This window comes from Lygodium microphyllum, chromosome 21 (genome assembly GCF_053477565.2).
Source record: "Lygodium microphyllum isolate KBCC chromosome 21, Lygodium_microphyllum_v1.1.10, whole genome shotgun sequence".
In the NCBI taxonomy this organism is placed as follows: Eukaryota; Viridiplantae; Streptophyta; class Polypodiopsida; order Schizaeales; family Lygodiaceae; genus Lygodium; species Lygodium microphyllum.
The window spans coordinates 41,831,383-41,857,587 of NC_141155.1; the positions used below are offsets into that span (position 1 = coordinate 41,831,383).

The 26,205-nt window shown below is 43.2% G+C and overlaps 1 protein-coding gene across 3 annotated transcripts in view; it reads right to left on the reverse strand.

The window, feature by feature from the left end:
• Positions 1-26,205, reverse strand: part of FMN/FHY (riboflavin kinase/FMN hydrolase) — a 147,099-nt gene that overhangs the window by 72,195 nt on the left and 48,699 nt on the right. For 2 of the 3 annotated variants that reach the window (XM_087661332.1, XM_087661331.1), the window contains exons 2-6: positions 5,775-5,961; positions 5,572-5,702; positions 5,410-5,479; positions 5,253-5,318; positions 4,980-5,140 (exon numbers count right to left, since the gene is read on the reverse strand). In XM_087661332.1, the coding sequence (XP_087517458.1) occupies positions 4,980-5,140; positions 5,253-5,318; positions 5,410-5,479; positions 5,572-5,702; positions 5,775-5,961 (615 nt within the window). The remainder of the gene's footprint in view (positions 1-4,979; positions 5,141-5,252; positions 5,319-5,409; positions 5,480-5,571; positions 5,703-5,774; positions 5,962-26,205) is intronic. The other variant, XM_087661333.1, reaches the window with a different exon arrangement.

The following is a 26,205-nucleotide window of genomic DNA, read 5'->3' on the forward strand; positions in this document are numbered from 1 at the left end:
AAACGAGAAAGCACTTTCATTCATGTTTGACTCATGTGTCCCAACTGGCCATGCCACAAAAACACTTGGCTGCTCAAATCACGGCAACAACATGGTCACGCACACTAGATACATGAAGTGGATACAACGTATCACTCTTGCAACCTCTGGCAATAATCCCAAATCCCTTACAAATCTCCCATTTTCCATCACCAAAGGTGGTATGAAAACCATCATCATCTAGCTGCCCTGTGCTAATCAAGCACTTCTTGAGCCGAGGTACATGCCGTACATGCTAAAGTGTAAAGACAGAGCCATGCTGAAACTGTAACTGCACACTGCCAATACCTGCAATCTCACATGCATAGTTGTCCCCAAGATGGACAACACCATGTCGACCCCCTGTATAGGCGGAGAACCACTCACGATGAGGGGTGACATGAAAGGAAGCACCTGAATTAAGAATCCAGGTATGCATGTTATCATCTGTATCTGCAAGTAGAACATGTGCACCAAAATGTGAAGAGACAAAGAGTACATCACCCCCACTGTCACTATCATGAGTGACTACATTCACCTCTTCAATTTTTACATTGCTCTTCTTAGGCTGACTGTCATTTTTCTCTTCCTTGCAATCATCTGTCTTCTTGCCTTTTCCTTTCTCTTTCTTCCATTTGTAACAGTTACCTTTAAAGTGGCCCTTCTTGCCGCAATGATGGCATTCAACATCTTTGCCACGCGATTTACTACGTCCCTTGCCATCATATTTGCCCTTTTGCTATGATTTGCCCCTGGCATGCAAAGCATTGGAAGACTTACTGGATGCATTGTTCTGCCGATTCATCTCTTCCATAAGTAGAGCACTCTCTACATCAGCATACAAAAGGATCACATTAGAACTGCTCATAGCAGTCCTGAACGTATCCCAACTCTCTAGTAGACTGCAAAGCAAGAAAGTAGCCTTAAATTCCTCATCAATCATGAACTTCAAGGCAATTAGCTGACTGAAAATGGAGTTAAACTTACTCAAGTGAATAGACATTGCTGTACCTTCTTTCATACACAAATCCATAAGCTTTTTTAGCCAATACACTTTACTTGCAGCACTCTTCTGTGCATACAGTTCTTCCAGTCTAGTCCATATAGCATATACAGAATCCAAACCTTCAATGTTGAAGAGCAAGGCATCAGAAATCGATAACTCTATGGTTGAGCATGCAAGCTCATTCAACTCATCCCAATCATCCTGATCCATGTCCGCAGGCTTTGCTCCTTTTGTTTTGACCACTTTGCCTGCTTCTTTTGTAACAAGATATTGTAGCACTGTTTTTGCCAAACTGCAAAATTATGTGCGCCTTAAGCTTCTTTATGTGCATCAAATTACTGCTGTCATTGCTGCCAGCCATGATTTTCAGCCCAAATGTGAACAAAAAAACCAGTAAATGCAGGTCCAATCTGTCACCCAAGTGACCAAGGTACAAACAAGTACCAATCAGCAATAAATGACCATGCAGAAGTACAGATTTCAGATCTGTAATTAAGTTCTCAAAAGCACCAAACCAAGTGCTACAGCATTATCCAACTGATTACAGCTGTTCCAAAGGGCTTGTGCATCACATTACATGAGAAATCCCAAAATTTCAGATGCAATTTCTGTTGTACATGGCATAAAATTCGACACGAACGGTCAAAAAACCCAAAATTTTGTGCTCCAAGCATCAAACACACATCTGCATTTCCTTTGTCATGCATAGGACTATCCAGTTTTGCCAAAATAAAGCGATTTCAACAAAACCCCCAAATTTTACCAAGTGTTGATGTCCAAATTGCGCGGATTAAACCTGCATGTACATAAAATGACCAAGTGCTGCACAAATTTTGCCCAAATGGCAAAAGCCCCAAATTGCACAGGGTCCAATGTGCCTCAATGTCGAGAAATTGGATCAATTTAAGCCCAATTTGTGCATGTACATGAAAAGCCCCAAATATCGGGGACAAAATGTTACAAATTCCTGCAATTTGTGAGACAAATATCACTGTTGCATCTTGCTCGCACCAAATCTGGACAAATCCCCAAATTTTCCAAGTCGTACGTGCACTAATTTCAGTGAAATTGAACAAATTTCACTAAAATGTGAAAAGCCCCAAAATTCCCACCGACTTTGGAATTTCTGAGTCAGATTGTCCAATTCTGTGTTGAGATCTCCAAATTCGAGAAAAGCCCCAAATTTTTGGAACAATTTTGCATAGATCTGAGATATTGTGCCTGCACGCGGGAAACCCCATCAGTGGGTATAAGCAATTTTCAAAAAAAATGATTTTTTTTTAATAAGTTCTGACGGGTCCGTTTACACGCTAGGCGTCGCCTGACCGTCACGCCCGCCGGCTGGTCGCGCTCGTCAGTGCCTGCTGTAGTCGCGCCGCCTGACCGTCATGCCGCCTATTCGCCATTCGCACCGGTCGCCGTACCCGTCGTGCAGTCGCCCACTCACGTGCAGTTGTCACCTGACCGTCAGCTGCCACGTTACCACGCCTGCTCCCTATTCTAGTCGCTGCCCACTGGCCCCCTCCGTGAGCCCCGATGTTGCCTGTCTGACGCCTGCTACTGCTCGTCAACTGCTACGTGGACTAGCGACTGCTGCGAGGCTTGACGACTATCACTCATGTCAAATGCTACCTGTTGTGACCTGTCGGTTGACTCCTGTCAACTACCTCTTGCCACCTCTGATACCAGTTTGTAGGGGTAAGGTTCGGCACGGAGATCGAGGCAGACAAACCTTATGCACAGTGAGAGAGACAGAGAGAGTGCGAGAGAGCAGAGTGGAGAGTGAACACGTTTTTCGGTACAATGACGAGTGCACCACTTTAGGTTTTTAGATAGATATATGTATGAAAGTACAATGTGCTAAGGGTGTGTTCTCACCCATGCACATATAAAAGGCACGATGGCCCTTTATTCCCAACAATCATTAACAATCAACATCAAATACCTGGCCTTCCCAAGGAGGCTGTGCCCATAGATCCACACAAGTCGGTGTGCATCAACTCTACAACGTAGTAGCCCTCCCAAAACCAACTTGTGGAGGAAGCTACCTATGCTACTTGCCCCGTAAGCAAGTAGGGCACAAGTGTGAATAGGAGGAAAATCTAGGAGGCCCTCCACTAACTTCTTCCGAGAAGCCTTGTTTATGGAGTTGAAGTTCTAGTGCCCATAATGGGCATACCAAAGTAGCCCAAGCTTGTGAGAAGTTCCTGCAACAAGGGTAGTGAGCTTATAAAGCCCACCCTCCTGAGTACCTATCCAAAGAATAGAACCTATAGAAGAATCCTCAACGATCACAACATCCTAGGTAAAGACCACAAGAGTACCTAGCTATGTCAAACCATGGACAGAAAAAATGTATTTGGTACATAAAAGGATTTTGACAGCTAAAGCCTGACAATCGAGAAAAAAGGGAAAGGGTCCCCACTCCATGAACTACCACAGAAGAGTTGCCACCGATGGTGACCGAACCCCCTCTAGAATGAAGATCCTAAAGCCAATCCTATCAATAGGTCATATGGAAAGTGGCCCCACTATCAATGAGCCATGGCTTCTCCTCAATGGAGGAAGAAAGAGTTGCATCCTCAAGCTCAAATAGATGCATAGAGATAGACTCGGTAGTAGCAGGAATAGCCTTCAAGACCTTCAGACGTGTGTATTTAGAAAGTTAGGTAAGAACTGCCATGGCCATATCCTCCGAAGATATTGTCTATCCAAGGAATGCAATCTCATCCCTCATATCCTCCATTTAGTTGATGTGGTCTTTCATATAAAGAGAATTGTCAACTGAGCGCATGCGAAGATTCCTTCTCCAAGGTGATACATTGGACAAAAGTTTTCTGACAAAAGAGAGAAAAAAGCTTTGTCCACACTCCTGCTATCATCTTTATTCTACACACATGAATAAGGACAAAATCATGTAGGCTCATAAAGAGAAAGCCTAAAGGACCGGGCTCAAGAGTTGAGCCTATCCCAAAGCGTGCACAATCCATAGATGAACCAATAGTACAAGCCAAGGAATAGGGGTGGTGACAAAAGCCCATGGATCAAAGGTACCATGAATATGCTCCACTTTCCAAGACCAAAGGGAGTAATTAGATCCATCCAAGCAATCTTCTTTAGGTAGGGGAGAAAGAAAATGCGGATGTACAGAAGGCGCCACCATAGGCATCCTAGGGCTAGAAGAACGGGCCCTATGGAGACATGAAGAGAGGGAGGAGGAGAGGGCTGTTCCGATCTCTAAGTAAGGAGCTCAAAGAAGCAAAACATCAAGGGATATGCATAGGTATTTGATGAGGCAACTACCTTGTATGCTCATAAATGAGAAGCTAGAAATTTGACTCTTCTTGCCTTCAATACGAATCCCAAGTTCCAGTTTCAGTTAATGTATGCGTTCCTGATCCATAGTCCATTGCCAATGCTCACTCTCAACTGGTTTCGTACAATAAATAACCCCCTTATGCTTCGACATATGTTTCGCATAGACAAAGTAGGTCCCTATGCTTTCACATAGGTGTCATATAGGCAAAGTGGCTGTCAAAATGCTCTGCTGCACAACCTTTACGAGTAAGTCTATCTTGGACATCTTCTCCCTTTTTGGTCTCCTCAATTGCAGATGCCAGAGTACACTTGCTCATCTACAATCTCTAATGTTAAGGTACATATCCAAAGTGTGTAACCCCAGTTGTAATCTTGTTGTGCCAGAGTCTGCATCAACACTCTCTGAACAAGAAGATTCATACACACTATTATATTCTCTAGGATGAGCCTAGCCAACTCTGGTGTCATAACATTGATCCTGGTCACTATAGTGCATACTTCTCACTCTTTGACTATTCAAAAAATCTATTTGATCCCTCTAAGCTGATGACAAAATTCCAGCTAAGACAATCAAATTGATTTCCAAATGTGCAGCAAAACAATATGATTGAAATTACCAAGGCTTAAAACCACTTACAGTCCTGGAAACAAGGGAGTCCCCACATCTCCGGTTTAAAATCCAGGAGAGAGCTCAAAATATGATCAGCAGCAGAGTATTTCTTTCGATCTTCTTTTTTCGGCAAAGATGGAATTGCCAAAACCTGCATTCCAGCAGCTTTTCCTGCTGCAACACCAGGCCTGCCCAGAAAACAGTTACTTCCACACTTGTCATCTTAAATCATATTGCCTTGTAATCATCCAGTAAGAGTGTTTGAAATTGTCTTGCCAAGTAACATGAATTAAGACTTACGGTGAATCCTCGACAACCAAGCAGGTATCTGGTGCTGACCCCAATAAGCTTGCAGCTTTTGAGTAGCTGCAATAGATACAACATACAAAATGCTCATCACAATAAGAAGCATCTATTGAATCAGAATAGGACACTCAACTTGATATTAAACTCTCACATTTCTGGGGCAGGCTTCCCCTGTTTTACCTCGTCACCACCAATTATCACTGTAAAAGCCTCCCTCCACCCTAAAAAAAGCAGATCAATATACCACATATGAAATAATTCAAGGTCCAAAAAACGAAAACCTGGATATGTCTTGAAAGGATTAATTCCCAACCAGGCTGATATGTCAGTTTTGAAAGTATGTTGGCCTTTGGTGAATTGGAAGCCAAAGCCATGGGAATATTATGAGCATGTAAATGTTTAATGAGGCGACCAGCTCCTGGGAGGGGTCGAGCCATGGCCCATCTGCATGCAAGGAAGTGCGCCACTTGAGCATGTAAAGAAAGCATGTGATTCATTTTCCTAGAAAAGCAATACCTTTCTTTATACATAGGTGCACACAATGCTAGAAATTCTTCAGCTGTACACGGCAGCTCATAATCTTCTACTATTATTTTGGCTGACTCAAGAGGCTGCTTTCCCAGACGTTTATCCAGTCCTTTTGAATCCCAATGCCTCCCAAACTTTGCAAATACAATCCTATTGACTTCATCCACAATCCTCTCTGCATATATCAAAAAGTTAAAATTAAACATGGCAAACAGTCTTAGGAGTCCATTGACATAAAAGATTAAGAATCTTACATGTTTGCATATTTACACACTGTTAATTTTCCAATCAAGTTAGCAAAGCACAAAGGATGACCACATACAGATAATCAAACAACCATAAACACCCTATAAAATGTTGTATGCTTGACGATTAAGATATCACTTACTTTTATGACAAGATAATACAAAGGATTCAAAAACACAAACTTTTGTGCTTCACATACAATACTCAGAGACTATTACAGCCAAAGCAATATGGAAGAGCTGGAGATAGATTGAGGGATGTACATGGGCACCACCCTGCCACTCCACCCCACCCCACCCCCAGCCCCGACCCTCCAGATACCCCAGGAAAATTACTAGATGCTCTCCCAGAGACATACGATATACAAATGCACATATGCTTTTATGGAATCCTTGTCCCATTCAAAAAAATTATCATTGCTGAGAATCAGTGTCCAGTTCCATATCTAGGCACCTAGAGTGTATCCACAGTGCCATATCCAAGCACATGTTGAGCATGACCATTTTAGGTCAGTCATATTTCCAGGTCACCCATATTCAGCACATTTCATGATCATCGCCTATTTACACGCATTACATCATTCAATTATTGAATATATGATCACAATGGGAGTTCTCAACTTGGGTTCACTCATCATTTTCACCCTTCCTTAGCACCTGTTGTCCTTGCCATTGATCCTTCCCTGGAAGGTGTTCACTTGCTGTTCACTGATCGTGTTTGCTTTTGCAGGAGCATTCAGTGTTTCCACCATCCCGGTGACAGTTTGTGACAGCAAGAGGCTGCATTTGCAGCAGTTTTAAGACCTGCCCTCATCATAGCAGCATTCCCAGCACGATCAATGACCATTCCAGAGGGAACAATATGGCATATTGCTGTTCAAGTCAGTATATTGCTGCATTTCGCTGGCAGCAGCAAGTGACATCATTCTCTCATCGTTTAAGTGCAGTTTTCTACTGACTTTCTACACTTTCCACCACTTTCCATCCCTCCCAGCTCCAGCTACATCAGAAAAACCTGCATTCACACAGCAAATGGGTGCATTTTAGCAGTTTAGCAGCAGCAACCAATTTCCAGCATCAGGTATCAATCCAACAGCCCCTGTCATCAGCAATCAGTCTATGTTTTTGCAGCTTTGGCAGCCGATCTCAGCCTTCCAGCTCTGGCTACAGCATATGCAGCTACATTTCATCCCCAAGTGACTGTCAGCATCAATGTTTTACTGGTACCATCTGCATTTTGCAAATCTCTCTCATCTTCCTATAGTTGCTGCAGTTTTCTCTGCTATCATGGCTGCCCTATTTGTGTCAAACATCAAGCTGACCAGTGCGAATTATGAGATTATCAAGATTCAGACCTTATCCTGAAGATGCACTCGCACTGGATATCCACAGAAGTTATTGCTCCACTCCCACCAGAACATCATGTTGCAATTCAAAAGTTCATTGCTACTGAGCAAGCGGCCTGGTTACCCTCTTTCTTGTCTTCCTATAGTTGCTGCATTTTTCGCTGCTGTCATGGCTTCCCTGCTTGTGCCAAACATCAAAGAGACCAGAGACAATTTTGAGATCTCCTCAAGATTCACACCTTATCCTGAAGATGCACTCAAACTAGCCATTCACCAAGGTCCAAATTTGATGTTCCACTCCTAAATCAAGATCATGTACCAGTTCGGTAGTTCATTGCTACTGAGCAGGCAGTCTGGTTTCCCTGATCTCCGAGAAGTATTTGTCACAGTAGGTAAACACAAGACCACTCATGCACTTTGAAACTACTTGAAGGATAGGTATGCTGCAATTTACAACCTTGGATGTTACCAACTAGAGGATCATCTTGTCAACTTCAAGTTAGAGGAACCCAATCTAATGAAGCCAATACAACTGCTTTTTAATTTGATGGGTCAGCTTGGTAAGACCTTGATGATTATGTTGTGTACATGATGCAAAAGTTGCAGGATGCCTTTCGTGCATGTAAGACAGCCATCAAGGTACAATCCAAATTACCCAAGCTTTCTTCATTTCATATCATGTTGCAAAAAGAGATTGCCACTTCTATCCCTTCAAGGTCTAAGAAGGCTCTTATGGGCCACAATTGGGGATGTGGCAAAATCAGTAGAATGGCAGACACAGCGATAATTTTGGTGATACCCAATCCAAAGGGAGTCCCCCACATGCAGTTACTATGGTCAGAGAAGCAAGAAGCCACCACTATAAAGACTACTATCAAGTATGAATGATGGGGAAGATTTTGGCACCTCCCAAATTAGAGAGCCTACCTTGATAGAGGATCTCATGGTGGATGGACTTCTGGACAAGGCTAGACACAAGCAGCTCCTTCTAATGCACCGCCATATAATGCCTTTCTTCAGACCATTGAGAATGAGGATGTTAGTTCCATCTACAGTTTGTCACTCTCGTGCAGTTTCTAGGCCCTTGCATTTCTCCACAAAAAAAAAAAGGTTGATAGTGGTGCTCCTCACCAAATGTGCAGGCACCAATCTTAGTTTGAGGAGATTCATCTCAGTTCTAGGCCCCTCTGATGGCAGGAATCTACCAGTCCTGACAAGGCTGGAGACACGGATTTTCAGCCTTCCCTGCCTATGTTAGTAATGTCAGTCTGTCATCTCCCGGTTGTGAGCTCCTATCAAAGTCTGACGTAGACTTGGGAGCTCTCGCAGTTTTAAGTGCATTTCCTTTAGTTGTCGGCTTCCTATGTGCATTCCTAGGTCATTTTTTGTTTTCATAGTCTGCCTATACTAGCTAGACATTGTCCCTACCATCTGTCAAGAAAAATGACAGAGAGACCACAGAGACAATAGAGTTTGCAGCGAGAAACACAGTGTGTATACAGCAAACACTGAGAGAGAAGAGAAACTCAGAAACACAAAAAGAACGCAATAATGATACATTGAATCCTGCTCTGAGAAGAAAAGCTGACTCTCAAAAAATGATTGCATTGTCCTGACTAAATCAGGTGGCAGCACTTGTGGGGAGTCTACACAGTGAAGGGAGCGAAACGCAGTCCTCCGAGCAGTGGGCTATCAAAGTAATCACTGGAAGGTGAAGGAAACCGTCAAGGGAGTGAACCGCAATCCTCTAATGCCGTCGCAGATGTGGAGGATGATCACCAGTTGTTGAGGGAGCGAAATGCAATCCTATGATGCCAAGGAGTGACCCAGGCAGCAAAATGGAAATACCAGAGCGTCCAAGCTATCAAACCTAGGGAGAGCAGCCTAGATGCTAAGGCTAGGTGGATAATGATAACGTCAGATGATGAAAGATCTCGGAGGCTGCAAAAACGAAAATACCTGGGGTGTCAAGCAAACGCAAGGGGTGAGAAGGCAATCCCCAAGTGGAGAATGCTGTTATTAGGTGTAGGGAGCTAACACCAAAGCAAAAAAATGTCCCAAATGTAGGCAGTCTGATTGTCGCCAAGTGGCAGAGAGAAGTCGCCAACTGTGTAGGATTGACACCAGGTGAAAGAAGCTCCAAAGCGCAAAACCTACAGATGGAACAGGTCGCCTGAAGTAGAAGAGGAAGGATGAAGGCAGCGACAAGCCACAAACCGCAATGTCCTCTTGAAGGGGTGTGAGGGCAATGGAAGGGGCTAGTGAGAGAAGGAAAGGGTGTCTCATGACGGAAGAGGAGTGAAGAATGATTGAAGAGGGTGGTGGTGACCAAAGAAGGTGGTGAAGGATGAATGAAGTGACTACATATTTATAAGCATACGCTGTCTAGGGTGGCGCACCACTATGTGGACCCCCACTGAAAAAGTGGCCAAAATGTAGACATCAGCCCTTTTTGGGGCTGTCAATGCGAAACCCTAAAGGGGTGGTGGTGTATCCAACAATCACCATCTCTCGGGGGAGAAAATCACAAAACCGTGGGTTGTTGAGGTGGCATTCCTCAAACCCTAGAAAAAGTAGAAGAAACCTCTGTAGCACAACGCAACAGTCACAAGGAGAGCATGGTACCATGCGATTCTCTTGTGGCTCAAAAGGGCTTAGTGCACATCGGATACATCTTATTTCCTTGAGCATAAAAATCTGAAAGCCGGTTCAGAATAAACTCTATGGCCCAAAAGGGAGAGGTGGCACACTGAGTGCCTAGGGGTAGACACCTATACTCCGACGGTGTAGGAAGCAAAGGTCCATAACAGTAAGCATCCGTGGGGGTGTCGGTGATGCTTGAAGATAAGCACCCAATGATCTCTCCATCTGCCTAAGGAAAAGTCATAGCACCAAAGTGTTAAGATGTAAAAGGGTGGGTAGGAGAGGAACAGAAGGATATCTCTATCTCCTAGTGATGCAACGAAAATGAAGGGGAAAATCAGTAGATGATGTCGAATCCGCAACCTGTCTTTGCCTTCTCTAATGCAGAGGATCTTCATGGCTCACTGTGAACGTCTCTAGCTCTGATGCCATGTCAAGAAAATGACAGAGACCAGAGAGACAGCAGGGTTTGGAGGGAGAAACATATTGTATACAAGAAACACTAAGAGAGAAGAGAAACTCAGAAACACAAGAAAGACACGGTAATGATACACTAAATCATGCTCACAGAAAAAAAGTTGATGCAACAAAGCCGAAGCTCAGAAGATGATTGTACTATCCTGTCCAAATCAAGTGGCACCACCTGTGAAGAATCTGCACAGTGAAGGGAGTGAAATGCAATCCTACAAGCAGTGGGCTATCGAAGTAATCACTGGAAGGTGACGGACAGCTGTGGAGGGAGCAAATCGCAGTTCTCTCATGCCGTCGGACATCTGGAGGATAATCATCAACTATCAAGGGAGTGAAACACAGTCCTCTAATGCCAATGAGTGACTTGGAAAGCAAAACACAAATCCCAAAGTGTTAGAGCTGTCAAATACAGGGGGAGCAGCCTAGATGCTGATGCTAGGTGGATAATGATGACATCAGATGATGGAAGATTTCCTAGGCTGCAAAAACACAAATACCTAAGGTGTCAAGCAGACGCTAGGGGTGAGAAGGCAGTGGCCAAGTGGAGAATACTGTCACTAGGTATAGGGAGCTGACGCCAGGCAGAAAAAAGTCCCAAATGCAAGCGATCTGATCGTCGCTAGGTGGAAGAGAGAAGTCACGAGTTGTGTAGGACTGACACCAGGTGGAAGAAGCTCCAAAATGCAAAACCTACTAATGAAACAAGGTGCCTAAAGCAAAAGAGGAAGGGTGAAGGCAACCACAAGCCACAAACGGCAATGTCCTCCTGAAGGGGTGTGAGGATAGTGGAAGGAGCTAGTGAGAGAAGGGAAGGGTGTTTGATGACGAAAGAGAGGTGAAGAATGACTGAAGAGGGTGGTGGTGACCAAAGAAAGTGGTGAAGGATGAATGAAGTGGCTGCATATTTATAGACATAATTTGTCTAGGGTAGCACACCACTATGTGGGCACCCATTGAAAAAGTGGCCAAAATGTTGACATCAGCCCTTTTTGGGGCTATCAGTGCAAAACCCTAAATCAAGTATTTAAACTTAAAAAGTGGTTTCTCAATACCATTTGGGATTTTTCTATGGCCTCTCAAATTTTTTCTAGCATTTCTTTCAATGCAACCAACATTAAATGCTGGCCGAAATGCTAGTTGACAAGCATTTATAGCACTTACTGGTGCAAGTTGGCCAATTTTTGGCTTAGTTGGCTATTTATAGCCTACCTCCCCCACTTGGTAGACACACACTCTCTCCAACCCCCATCTGAGAACTTTTTGTGGCCTCTCAACATTTTCTAGCATTTCTTTCAATGCGACCAGCATTAAATGCTGATCGGCCAGCATTTATGGCACCTACTGGTGCAAGTTGGCCAATTTTTGGCTTTGTTGGCTATTTATAGCCTACTTCCCCCACTTACTAGATACATTCTCTCTCCAATCTTCATTCTGTCATATGCAAATGCACACTCTGACACTCCAACACTCCATGCTTGGTGCTACCATCGTCATCAACCTGATTTGGTGCCCCCAGTGACATTGTGGACTGCATGCAGGGACTAATCAAACCATCCCCTTTGTTTCGCCTCTCTTTTTTTTTCCGTAATGGATCTCTTTTTTTTTTCGTAAAAGTCCGTAATGGATCTCTCTCTCTCTCTCTCTCTCTCTCTCTCTCTCTCTCTCTCTCCGTGTGTGTGTGTGTGTGTGTGTGTGTGTCTCCATGTCCGTGTTTCTCTTCCATTGTGCACTCTCACATGGTATCATCACCTAAGTGAGGACACAACTTGGAGATTTCTCACAAAGGAGCAAGTGATCTCTCACTGAGGAGCAGCCCAATGATCCAAACGCAAATTTCCAGCTTGCATTTGCTGCAAATGCAGCCCCTACACGAGTTTTTCAGCTCAATCGACCCCATCCGGCAACCAAATGATCCCATCCCCTACATTGTGGCATCATTTGAAGGCCAAGCGGTAGCATACGGGTACAAGCGACTCCTTTCAAGCATCAAACGGCCCCTCTCTATCAATGTTTTGCTCAAAAGACAAATCCTTGGTTGTGGAGACAGTTCCTTGGTGCAAGCAACCTCCTTTTGGTAGCAAGCGACAAACTTCCTAACTTCAATGTTGTTTCCATCAAAACACACATTTCTAGGTGATTGCAAGATCGATAATATCTTACCAATTCGTGAACTTTGATGACTTAAAGGAGGAGCTTCTTTCCAAACGCTCTTTTAAGCAAAGATGCAATTATCGTTTGCAGGAGTCTCCCATTTGCACCCATCCCCCTTCTATTCATCTGTCACAAAAGGCTCAATCTGAAGTGAAGATGCCATCCTTAATACCCTCAATGTAGGTGCTTGCCTTACCTTCCTTACCCAAACAAGACAAACTAGATGGTTCAAAATCCTAAGGAGAATCCCTCAAATGAAACTTCTATGGACCATGCAGCCTTGTGGGATCGGCTCAACTCATGAGCCTGACCCTTTCTCTTTATGAGTTTGCAAGATTCTGTCCTTGTGCATATTCAAAAGTTGAAGACTACACCAAAGTGTGGAAGAAGCTTGCATCTTTGTATCAACACAAGACATCTGCCCACAAGATTTCCCTTGAGAAGAAGTTGCAGATACTTAGTATTGATGACTCCTGCTATATGAAAGAGCATATCACTAAGATGGAGGTCATGAGGGGCAAACTTGCCTCTCTTGGTTGCATAATATCCTTTGAAGATATGGCTATGATCCTTTTGACTCAACTACCATCTCCTCAGGTCAATGTATTCTACACCGGCCATATCACATTGAGGAGCCATAAGACACTCTTATGGGAGAAGCTTTCACTGCTTGTCTTGGAGCATGTGTCACGAGAATGTGAAAATTTGATGCTTTGCTTATGTTTAATTGAGGATTAATCAAATGTGCAATTAAAAGATGCACATGTGTTGCACATGTGAGGTGCAAGCTACTTTTTTACAGTTGAAGGTCGAAGGACCGAAAAAGATGGGATGGGTGTCAAAGGCAAAAGTTGTAACAAGTTACACTTGTTAGATTCTAGATGAATTTTGGTGTCAATTTGCCCCTAGGACCATTAATTGGCCATTAAGTGTCAGTGGTGACACTAGAGACTAGGCATTAATTAATGGATTAATGCTTGTCCAAGGGTCAATTAATGCATGGGACCACTTTGGGTTGCAAATGGCCTAGCCAATTAATTTTTGGATGGGCAAGGTCAATAATCTGGGCATGGATTAAGGGTGATTTAATTTTCAGAATTAATTAATTCTGAAAATTAAATAAATGGCTAGAAATTGCTGAAAATGGATTAAGAAAGCTGCCACTTGGCTTTCCCATGCAAGTGGGGGAAAGGCTAAATAGGGCTGAAGGGAGAGGGAAATCTCGCTTTTTCATTTTGGAGGTGTTGGACTGTTGTTGCCAGCTTTTGGAGCCAATTCCCAGCCATTGGAGACCATTTTGGTGATGGAGATTGCATATTCTTGACCTTGGGAAGCTGACAATTGCTGCTGATGCGCTTTCTCCTAAAGATCACAGTCTCTGATGCTCCTATTGTTGTTGGTGCATCCGTTTGGGGCTGGTACAGCAAGGCAGCAGCTGATTTTGATCAGTTCTTCGCGACAAATCTCAAAATTTTCTCTCTCTACAGCATTCTCTCATCTCCTTCAGCATTTGCTCAGCCATTCTCAGCAATTCTCAGCCATTCGGAGAAGATCTCAGTCATTTTTGGTGGGCTGATCTGTAATTTCTGCAATAAACCCTAATTTACAGTAGAAATTAGGGTTTAGCGGCCACCTTAGGATCCGTGCCAAAGATTGAAGGCTCAAGGGACTGAAATCAGCAGTTGATAATTGAAGATTATCAAGGGATTTCAGGAGCCAGCTCATCCCAAATTGATTTGGAGCAGCATTTGGCCAGCCAAGGGTGAAATTGGAGAAGAAGTCCTAGGTGAAACAAGGGGCGAATGACCTAAAAGGCTTGCTGGACATTTATGACAGCAAGAGCAATTGGTTAGCAGGAGGAGATTGAAGAATCTCAAGTTGTACTCCTTCCAATTGGATAAAAGCTAAAGAAATACTGCAAGGGGCGCCAATTTTGGAGCCAACACGATGTCTATTGTCCAAGAATGTTATGGTAAAGTGTGTATTTCATTTTATGTGCATTTATTTATTGCTGTAATTAACTCTTAAATCAGGTTATCACCACCCATTCCAAGAAGGAAGGCTGGTTTCAGGATGACGAGCAACTCAGAGAGGTTGGGGCTAGTAGTTCTTGTTCCACCAAGGCATTTGCTGCAAGTACACATGGAAGGAAGAAGAAGAAGAAGAAGGCCAAGGAAAAGACACACGAGGACAAGAAGAATTAGAAGAAGAAGAAGAAACCCAAGTGCCCACATTGTGGGAGGGCACTCATCCCGAGGAGAAGTGTTGGCAAAAGTACCCCCATTTGAAGCTGAAGGAGAAGGATTCGAAGGATTCAAAGGGCATCCTAGCTACGACAAAGTTTGTCTTTGTGCATGTCTTTGTCGAGGAGGATATAGCTCTTGCTTCTTTTGCATAGGAGAAGCCTTGGCTCGTGGATAGTGGGGCCTCTTCTCACATGACCTATAGTGAGTGCCAAAGGAGGCATAGTCACCATTGGTGACAACTCTATCGTTCTCGTTTGAGGAGTGGGGACTATTCCTTTATTACTAGACAGGTAGTCTTCTTCAGCCAAAGTCCTCTATGTACCGGATGTCTTAACCTATTGTTTGCTCATAGTCTTACACGGGCAGGTACTCACACTATCTTTACACAAGATGCAGTGACCGTGGAGGATGATGCTACATGTGCACTTCTTTGGATAGATTTCCAAGGGGGTGGGCTTTATATGCTCATAGCCTTAGCCATGCAGTCTTCACACAAGCTTGGGCTGCTTTGGCATGCTCATTATGGTCATCTAAACATTGATGCTATTCGACATGCTTCTCGAAAGAAGATGCTTCCACTTCCAAATTTCCCTCCTATTCACACTTTATGTCCTAGTTGTTTGAGGGGCAAGAAGCATAGGCAACCACATCCTCAGGTTGTCATTGCTAGGAGAGCTTCTACCTTGCTTGAGTTGGTACATACCAACCTTTGCGGACCAATGGGCACAGCCTCCCTTGGAAAGACCAAGTATCTTATACTGATTGTAGACGACTTCAATCGTTGTGTGGCCTTATTTTCTAGAGTACAAGAGCTAAGCATGCTCCAAATTCTGTGAGCAAAAGGTGTTTGCATAGAAACAAACTACTTCCAAAGTCCATGGCGTACAAGCACGTCTTGGTGAAGCGTTTACTTTTAACCTCTTTCCTCAATTTTACAAGGATCGTGGTATTCAGGTGGAGTATTCCCATCCGAACACACCATCAAACAATGGTGTGGTGGAGTGTGCGAAGCGAAACATGCTAGAGATGGCCAAATGTTGGAGCATAGGGGTCTTCTTCATTTCCTTTGGGGTGAGGCAATGGCTACTATGTTTCATATGTGCAATCGCTCCCCAACTTCTACACTACAAGACATCACTCCCTACGAGGCTTTCCTTGGTAAGAAGCCTTCCATATCTCACTTTCGCATCTTTGGGTGTGATACATTTGTCCATGTGGACAAGAAGAAGAGGAAGACAAAGCTTGACTCAAAGTCCATGAAGCTTATCTATGTGGGCTACAGCACTACCATGAAGGGCTATCAATCTACAACCCAACAACACAGAACATTGAGGTGAGCAAGAATGTGATCTTCAATGAGGCTACAGCTCCAAGCATCCTATTGATGGTTCTATTGCAAGTGACTCTTCGTCCTTGACTGACCCTCCCCCCCCTCTGTTCCTCTCCTCTCTTCCTAGTTTCCTCTTAGCACCCCTTATTCACCTTTAGCTCACTCCTCTCCTTCTCCACCCACTATACTAGCTTCCCTACCACCTTTGATGGATACAACTACTTCGCCGCATACTTCGAACCCTTCCGCCTCCGCCCCAGAGTCTTCTAGATATGCTCAACCGAAGGGAAAACCTTCTTCAGATGAGGAGGATTTATCTTTCCTTAGTGGAGGAGAGTCCTCTCCTCTCTTCCTAGTTTCCTCTTAGCACCCCTTATTCACCTTTAGCTCACTCCTCTCCTTCTCCACCCACTATACTAGCTTCCCTACCACCTTTGATGGATACAACTACTTCGCCGCATACTTCGAACCCTTCCGCCTCCGCCCCAAAGTCTTCTAGATATGCTCAACCGAAGGGGAAACCTTCTTCAGATGAGGAGGATTTATCTTTCCTTAGTGGAGGAGAGTCCTTTTCGCAACCACATGGATTGCAAGTATTGGGGCTACTCAATCTCCCTTGCAGCCGAATGAGCCTATTTGGATTCCTCTTTTGGTAGAGATGGCTCATGCAGGATTCAAGTGTTTCTCACTTTCCTGCTTCTCCTACAGGTCTATGCAGATCAGCTCACTTATAGGCCCAACAGAATAACTCACTCTTCGTGAACTATCCTATCATGTCACAGACTCTCCATGATAGAGAGCCTAATACCATTGAGGAGGCTCTTACACAAGATATTTGGTGTGATACTATGCAGGAGGTGCTTAATTCTATCGAGAAAAATCAGACTTGGGAGTTGGTTCTGCATCCACCGAAGCAGAGTGATAGTGTCGAGTGGATCTACAAGACCAAAGTACCTTGCAAATGGCTCCTTGGAGAAGAGCTATCTTGGCTTTTGCAGCCCACCACTACTAGCCTATTTATCAAATGGACGTAAAAATTGCCTTCTTACATGGCATCCTTGAGGAGGAGATTTATGTTTCACATTCTCCAAGTTTTCTTGTGCAAGGGAAGGACATGTCTACAGATCACGGAAGGCCCTCTATGGCCTGAAGAGAGCTCCTAGAGCTTAGTACTAGAGCATTGATCAATTCTTTCTACAAAGTGGTTTCCATCGATCAGCTCATGACCACAACCTATACTACCAAGTTGAGGGTGACAAGTGTATCTTAATCATATTGTATGTGGATGATCTTATCATCACATGAAGCTCCTCAGGAGGTTGATCAAATACCTAAGATTTTGAGACACGAGTTTGACATGACAAATCTTGGGATCCTCCATTTTTAGCTTGGATTGGAGACAAATCAGATGGCACATGGCATTTTTATTTCTCAGCACATGTATATCTCTCAGCTTCTTTCAAAGTTTGGTATGGTTGATTGTCAACCTATTTCATGTCCCATGGACCCCAAGTCCAAGCTTTTAGCAACAATAGCTCCCCTTACACATACCACCCATTACAGGTGTCTTGTTGGCTCTCTCATCTAGCTTTTTCACACTCGACCGAATATTTCTTTTGTTATGGTTTCGTTATCTTCTTTCATGAGGACTCCCACTCGGGACCATTGGAGAGCGACTTTGCACGTTCTTCGTTATTTACAAGAAAGGGACTCAATCCTACGGGATCATATATAGAGAGGGGTTTACTCTCTCTAGTTGGAGTGACTCCAACTAGGCAAGTGATGTGGATTTGAGACAATCCACTACAAGCTATACCTTCTCTATTGGATTGAGAGCTATCTCCTGGAACAATAAGCAACCTACTATGGCCCTTTCCTCTATAGAGGCAAAGTATTGTGCATTATGTTCTACACCTATGAAGGTGATTTGGCTTCACCACATGTTGGTCGAGATTAGCTTTCCCCACCTTGGACCTACTATGTTTGAGAGTGGATCATGGATTCCAAGTTAGCAGTGGCCCACTGGCCCACAGCAGACAATGCACTAGATCTCTTCGTGAAGCCTCTAACCAAGGCTTCTATGATTCATCACATGACGTTGTTGGGTCTTCAAACACTCCCATGATCTAAGGGGGGTGTTAGCATGCCTATGTTAGTCATGTCAATCTGTCATCTCCTAGTTGTGAGCTCCTGTCAGAGTCTAATGGAGACATAGGAGCTCTAGTAGTTTGAGGTGCATTTCATTTAGTTATCAACTTCATGTGTGCATTCCTAGGTCAATTTTTGCTTTTCACAGTCTGCCTCTACTTGCAGACATTGTCCTTACCATCTGGGATTTCAAGTCACAATCTGGTCGCATTCCATCACCCGTACATGGCATTCTAGTGAGTGTCCGCAAGAAGACAGACAGCCACAATGGGATCCCCCAAGACAAGCCAACTATCCCCAACATCTAGCAACTGCACAAGAGGGAAGAAGAGCGAGAAATACTCGGTCATTTGGAGCAACATTGACAAGGTGACAGACTCCCACATGAAGAAGGGCCTAGAGGCCCTCTGAGACGTGTGCAAAATGCAAGAACAAGATGGGGGAAATATCAAAGAGATTATGGCAGCAATGTATGACAAGGCCATACGACAAATCAAAGAGGAGATGGCTAAGAATGTGCAAGAATGGAAGAATGAAACATATGAGGAGATTACATCACACTTCACCTCTTGTAAGGCAAACATGAAGCCTCTCTCCAAGAGAGAAATAAGGTGATTAAAGAACTCTGGCATGAAACCACTGAATATCGACAACTATGGAGTGTATTTGGGCATGCTGCATCTAAAAAGAGAGAGATTTGAGACAAAACAAGTGAATGACTTGATATTTGTGAGTGCAAACTTGCGCTTGCTTGCAAATGTGGCTTCCCTCAAGGCAGAAAAGTTTATAGCTCTTTATGAAGAAGAGTCCTCAAATGATGAGGATGGAGAGACACCTATGCCCACAAATATGGCTGATTATCAAGATGCTTTGGAACTTGCAAATATTGACTTTGATTATGATATGGCTTTCTTAGACAATGTGGATGATCATCTTTTGGATAGCCTTGCTACTAGTGGCAACCATGTATGATCCAATGGTTACTTTGAGAGACTTTCAAATTCCAAGCTTCCATATTCTATCCACCACTATAGTTGTTATTTGATGCTTCTTAACTCTTTTATGTAGTATGATCTTAGATTATCATCTATTTTGGACCTTATGTGCCATTTCAATGTAATCGGCCTTTCGTCTGTAAAAGACTATCCTGTTTGCATATTATTGATGCATTTTTCAAAGAGCTTTTATGAAATATATAAATGAATAGTTTAAAATACATAAATCATGTATATAGTACACGTCATTTCCCTTACGTTTCCATTCCCTAGGGAGCTATAGGGCCTTGTTGATAACTAGGTGGGCTAGAAGGGGTGCTAGAATGTCTCTAGCATGTGATAGGTATTCTGCTACTAGTCCATCATGTTCTTGGGCTCGGCTATTCTAAAGTCTACCAACGGTGTCACGAACCATTGTTGTGCTAAAGAAGGTAGATTATGTGGGTATGTCCTTCAGTGGTCGGCCGAGGGATGCCCATGTACCTAGTATAATGAGGTGGCATATGCATGCCACATGTCTGGGGAGGTAAGGGATGTATAGGCTCGGAGTGCTAGGAATACTTTCCATGCCTCCTTGCAATCATGTCCCAAGAATAGCTGATACAACTCATGCTTCAACCTAGATAAAAGTGCCCTCTTCTTTCGTTGCATTAGACGGTGAAAGATTGAGTGTATCTCGCTATGTGTATAGGTCCCTCATGCTTTGCATTGCTAGAGACAATGACGGGTTTCCTTGCATTTCTCATCATACCAACTATTCTGTGGGACATTCTTGCTTTTGGGGGGGCTATATATGGGTGCATGTGTGGGAAAAATACACTGCAACTGAGGTGTGAAATGCTCTTGCAAGATGTATCATAAAATCCTCCAAGGCTATGCGAGGGTCCATCTCCTACAAGCTCCAACAGAGATGATCCAAGTAAGCACTCGTTGTTGATTTGGTGAAGCAGTATGTAGGGAATCTCGGGTGGCTACTCACTAGAGGGATCACCTCATGTCTGCAGGTGATGGTAAATTGTAGGTAGGCATGCTCGGCTGCCATTGCTAGGGAATGAGGGGACACTTTGAAGGACTGTACCTCGGGGACAAGGATAAGGGCCTTGGGAGATAGTCCATTGTGCTCGCTCCTAGTCTTTGTATCAATCCTCTAGAGAGGACTCCTTCTACATGTCTTGATGCATACTTATGTGGAAAGCATGTAAGAGCGTCCGATCCAAGCCATCTAGCTAAGCCATTAAGGATGGCTAATCATAGTAGCAATGGAACGGGAATAGGAACGAGAATGGGAGGTCCTAAGGAAACCAGAGCTAGATCTCCCCATGGAGATAAGATAGGGGATATTAGCACTATATGCATTTATTACAACTTACAAGACAAGTATGAGCACCGGAAGGGGTGCCGGAGGAGATCACCAACACCATTGGGGTGAAATAGGGATGCCCACTCTCACCTACTCTATTTGGTCTCTATATTGATGAGATATCAGACTACATTGATGGACTTGAAGGGGAGAGAGTTGGCCTAGGGGAAGCATCGATCCCCATACTATTGTATGGCAATGACATAGTCCTCATCTCTAACACACTGGAGGAAATGTAGCGCCACCTAGATGCATGACACGCCTTCTATAAAGACATGGACCTCACAGTGAACCTTCGGAAAACCAAGGTTATGGTGTTTAACACTTCCTCCTAGTGGATGCAACGATCAATACCCCATTTCTTGAATGGAGAGAAGATAGTGGAGGTGGTCTGGGGGTATGTTTACTTGGGGATTACATTTTCAAGCCCAAGATTCACTTTGAGGACAGCAACAAAGAATAGATTGACACGAGGCTATGCAACTCTGGGGGCAATGGAGAGCCAATGCCCACACATACAATTTCAAGAGCCTCGAACAAAGCTCTAGCTCTTCGATACTTTGGTCACACCAGCACTTCTATATGGGGCCCCCATATGGGGATCGAGCCTCTATCACGTGAGGAGAGCCACACAAGATCAGCCACTACCTCGGGGAGAGGAGATGTATGAGAGGTAGAAGCAAATGGAGAGACCCCTGGTACTGATGATTTCGTGGATGGTTCAAAGTAAGCCTTCTATACCACATGAGCTTATCAAAGCAGAGATCAAAGCACCACCTCTTGTAACAAAGGCCCTCTTCCAAACAGTGACTTTCCAGCATAGGCTTTGGACCTTGCCAAGATAGAGATACTCACTCCCAGCTCACACTAGAGTCATCTATGACAAGTAGCATTACAAGGGGATATTGAGTGCTAGTATGCCCGAACAAAGGCATGGCTATAGTTACACAGACTACACATGGATCGCCTCCCACCACTACCATACAACTTGGATTGCCCCCACTTGGAGCTCAATCAATAGGAGCTAAACTGCATCATTAGGATGGACATTATTCAAATACACACAACCAAGACATGGAAGGCATTTACTAAGGATTCAAGGACAAAGGTGGCTTTATACTGGAAACATCACATATCCCCTGATGGCTTTGTTGTCCACCTGAGATACATGGATGCACACCTATCCGATGGTGTATGATGTGACATTGGGCAGCTCCATATATCCTCAAACACGCTTCGGATTGAGAGACGCAAACTCCCCCTAGAGAAGAGGATTTGCCAGCTTTGTCAGGTCGAGCCAAAGACATAGGAGAACTACTTATACAAATGTCCCGTGTACTACAAGATCCGAGGGCGCTTCCATTGCTTGTTCAGAAAGGGATTTGGGCCACTGTCCAAGGTTATGGATTTCCCGAGTCAGAGAAATCTTGGGCTCTTTTTGCTAGAGCTACACCGCCACATAGAGCATCTCTTACAGACCTAACACCAGAGACAGCCACACACTAGCATGCATTTAGAGTTCTATAGAGCATCGACTACTCCCTCCACCACGGAGCTAATTTGAGCTTGGTTTATGCTCAACTGATTGTATTTTTTTATTGTTGGAATACAATTTATAGCAAGCAGGTTGTACCTACTGCAGGAAACTATTCCTGAAAGTGCAGGGAGTCAAGCGCTTACAGATTGCATATAGCATTAAATACCTTTGTTGCAAATATGGCAAATGCTCAAAGCACTGACAATATCACTCAAATTGTGGGATAGAAGCTTGATAGCAAAAACTGTGATCTATGGAAGTTTAGGATACAACATTTCTTGATTGGCAAAGGCTACTAGGATTTATGTACGGGAGCTGAAGTAGAACCCGAACTGCCTGAACAGAATGTAACTCATCATCAGTAGAGAGTTCACTGATAGTGGTTGGAAAGAGCAAGCAAAGTGTTACATTGGTTCTCTTTATGCATTTCTAATGCAATGACTATGAAAATTACCATCTCTCAGTCCCTAAAGGATGCTTAGGATATTCTCATGAAGAATTATGGTAATGTTACTCATGCGAGAAAGATACAGTTGAAGCAACAATTTGATAATATGTCAAAAAATGGTAGGAGCATTCAAGATTATACAATAGAGATAAAAACCATACTAGATCAGCTTGCTACTATTGGTTCTAAAGTCTCAAAGGATGACATGATTGCAGTTACATTGAATGGACTAGGCAAGGAGTGTAAAGCTTTTAATATTGGGATTTCTATGAGAGCAAATCCCCCTGACTGGGATGAATTACTTGCATTGTTGCTACATGAGGAAGTCAAATTTGGTCTCAATAGAAGTTCGAGTACCTCTCAAAATAGAGATATTGTCTTTTACTCTAGTCGGTGAGCTAGAGGTGGTAAGCTCATGGAGCTTTTGACTTGATTAAGAAGGTGTATATGGAACAGCCTAAGGGCTATGTACACAGTGACTATCCGACACATGTATGTAGGCTGAAAAAGGTATTGTAAGAGCTGAAACAGGCACCGAGAGCATGAAATGCTCATATCAGTACTTATTTACAACAACTTAGTTTTTAGATGGGTCATGCAAACCATAGCTTGTTTACAAAGAAGACAGAGAATGGTTATGTTTTCTTGGTGATTTATGTGGATGATTTGATCATCACTAGAGATGATCATCATGGGATTGCTGAAATTAAGTCATGGCTACAAGTTGAATTCAAGTTGAAGGATCTTGAAGAGCTGAAATACTTCCTTGGGATTGAGATTGCGTTTACACCTCAAGGTATATGGCTATCACAAGAACAATATGCTCATGATATGCTGCTGAAATATGGCAGAATGGAGTGTAAAGCCATGGAAATACCATTGGATCAAAATGTCAAACTTGCAATTGATGTCGGGAATGGAATAGAGAATGTCACTATGTGTATCGACAGATGGTGGGTATCTTGATTTACGTCACAAATTCAAAGTCAACGGTGTTCAATTTTTTGCATCTGCGATTGTCAAGTGCCATAGAGAGGTGTTGTGGAGAGATGAGTTCATGAGAGAGATTGCAAAGGAGGTGCAAGTAGAAATAAGAGTAGGTAAGGGCTTTGGAAAAGGCAGTAGATACTATATGAGGACATGAATAGGCCATGGAAGAAGTTTGTCAATGGGTTGAATCAAGACAAGCTATAGAGAGTATATCGTAAGTGGTGGAGACGGGACCACAAAGATTGGAAGCTCTTTGGCATGGTATGGAGGAAGCATATCAATTCTGCTAGCCCCAACCATCACAACTGCCCTCCCCATCCCAACAACAATCTTGAGGACAACCTAGCCACACTCGTGGGGTCGAGCCCACTCTCTAAGCTTCGGTCCCTACCCTTGAGGAGACCCTTGAACCTAGGCTTCAAGGCCTCTGCGTTGTTACTTTTTGGTGCTCATTTGCTACCTTGTAAATGGAAATGAAAATGCAACAAGAAAAAAAGTAAAGGTTCTCGTATGTATTTTTATGCTTGTTAACATTTATTTGATGGTATAGTCTTTCTTGAGTACAAAAGCTGTGCGAAATGTTTATCTTTCTTTTGAGGAAAATGCATGTGTCTATAATTGTGAAAATGCTAGTTCATTTTGATTATAGTTGGATCGATTGAAGTGTTTATCGCGTGCGGTGAATCCCACAAGGATCACCACCAAGCGAAGGAGACCCCCCCCTGGGCCAAAGGACCCTCACTTTGCTTGGTGTTGACCCTCACCATTCATGTCCATAAAATGCCATATGGGTTACAGAGGCACCTCCTTAGGGTAATGGCCCCAGTATGGCCTGGTTGTGATTCTCCAAGTGTAGGCTATACAAATTTGGTGCCATTCTCAACAACAATTATCTCTAATGTGATTTGCTCATGGCCTAAAGTAGACGAGTGCACACTAATATGAGAGCTTACTCAAATGAGGGACAAAAAACTTGCATTTATGAAGCTATTTATCATGTACAAAAAGTACCCTAAGGCCATAGAAAGGTACCATGGGGCTACTAAATTTGGTATTCGGAAGTACCAAAACTACCAATGATGCTACAGTGAGACAGATAGTAATGGTACTAAGGAAGTACCAAAAAATACTAATTTTGGTATCCTAAGGCACAGAAAATCACCAATAAAGATAGTCTTGGACAGAATTATGAAATGATTCTAGATACAAAATAAGTGTTGCGAGCTGGGAAATGTGCTATCCAAATGCGGCTTCTGATGCTTAAACTTCGGCCTATTCTACAGTTATCTGTGCAACTTCTGTTCTATTTTTATGTTCTCACTCTCTGTGTTTGTCTATCTCTGTTACTATCATTGTAACAACTGTATCTCTTTAAAGGAATGAGGCTAACTTCATTTTGTGATTGCTCAGTGTGGATGGACTTCTTAGGCAATGATGACATTTATCTTTCCTTCATAGTTAAAGCCTTAATTTTTGGAGTATCTCCTTGAATCTTGCAAGGAGGCACCTATTGCCTTGTAACTCCGGAGTCCTCAAAGGTAGCTTTGCCAACCTGCTACTAATGGCAACATAGATGCACATCATTTTTTGCTATCTCTTTATACGCAAAGCTCTTTTATTTTTTTATTGGGACTTGGAAGACATTGAGAGAGTAGTTAGAGATAAAGTGATGTAAACAATTCCTTTGAACATGTGAATGTAAAGCAAGATAAACAATGTAAATAGCAATGCACATTTTTATCATCAACATAGAAGATCAACAAAAGTAGGAAGTTGGATGTCTTCATCGTGCAAGTCTGTCCTCAAATGTCGTAATGTGCACATTAACTCTACCTTCATAATGATCAAAAGTTCACCATCCAACCAAAAATCAATATTTTTTCATGAATTTCCAAAAAATTCCCTCATCCCTTAGTCTAGTGGCACCAATTTCCCACAAACACGGTGCCATCTTCTATACAAAAATGTCATGATGAAGTTTTGAGTGGCAATCATGTACTTGCAGAAAACAGAATCTAGTTGTATTTTGCAGGTGGTCCCATCTTGTTCCTTTGTATCCCAGCTTGTATCCACAAACTCCAGGATACTATCTGCATCTAGGTGCTTCATTAGAAATATGATTCTTGAGGTCTAAACTTTAGTGCTGGAGAAGAAGTCCATAAAAATGAATATAGGCATAAAAGTGGATATTTTGCTTTGACGACTTGAAATGTTGGACTTTAGACATTTCTACAACTTGTGAAATATTTTGCACCTGTAACTCTCGCTTATTCTAGAATCTAGTAATGGCCACTCCCTGCTCTTGAAATCTGGAAGGGAAAGGCTAGACAAGGCTCCCCATTGCCCATTAGAGGGAGGTGGTATGTAAAAATGACCGTAAAAGGATATACCTCTCTCAGCTAGTGTCGCTTTGGTCCTCCCCTTATAAAGCTCTTCTCCAATAGAGCCATGGATGACATCTAGAACATCTACCACACATTCTACTAGTTGCCACTCCTAGATGCTTGAT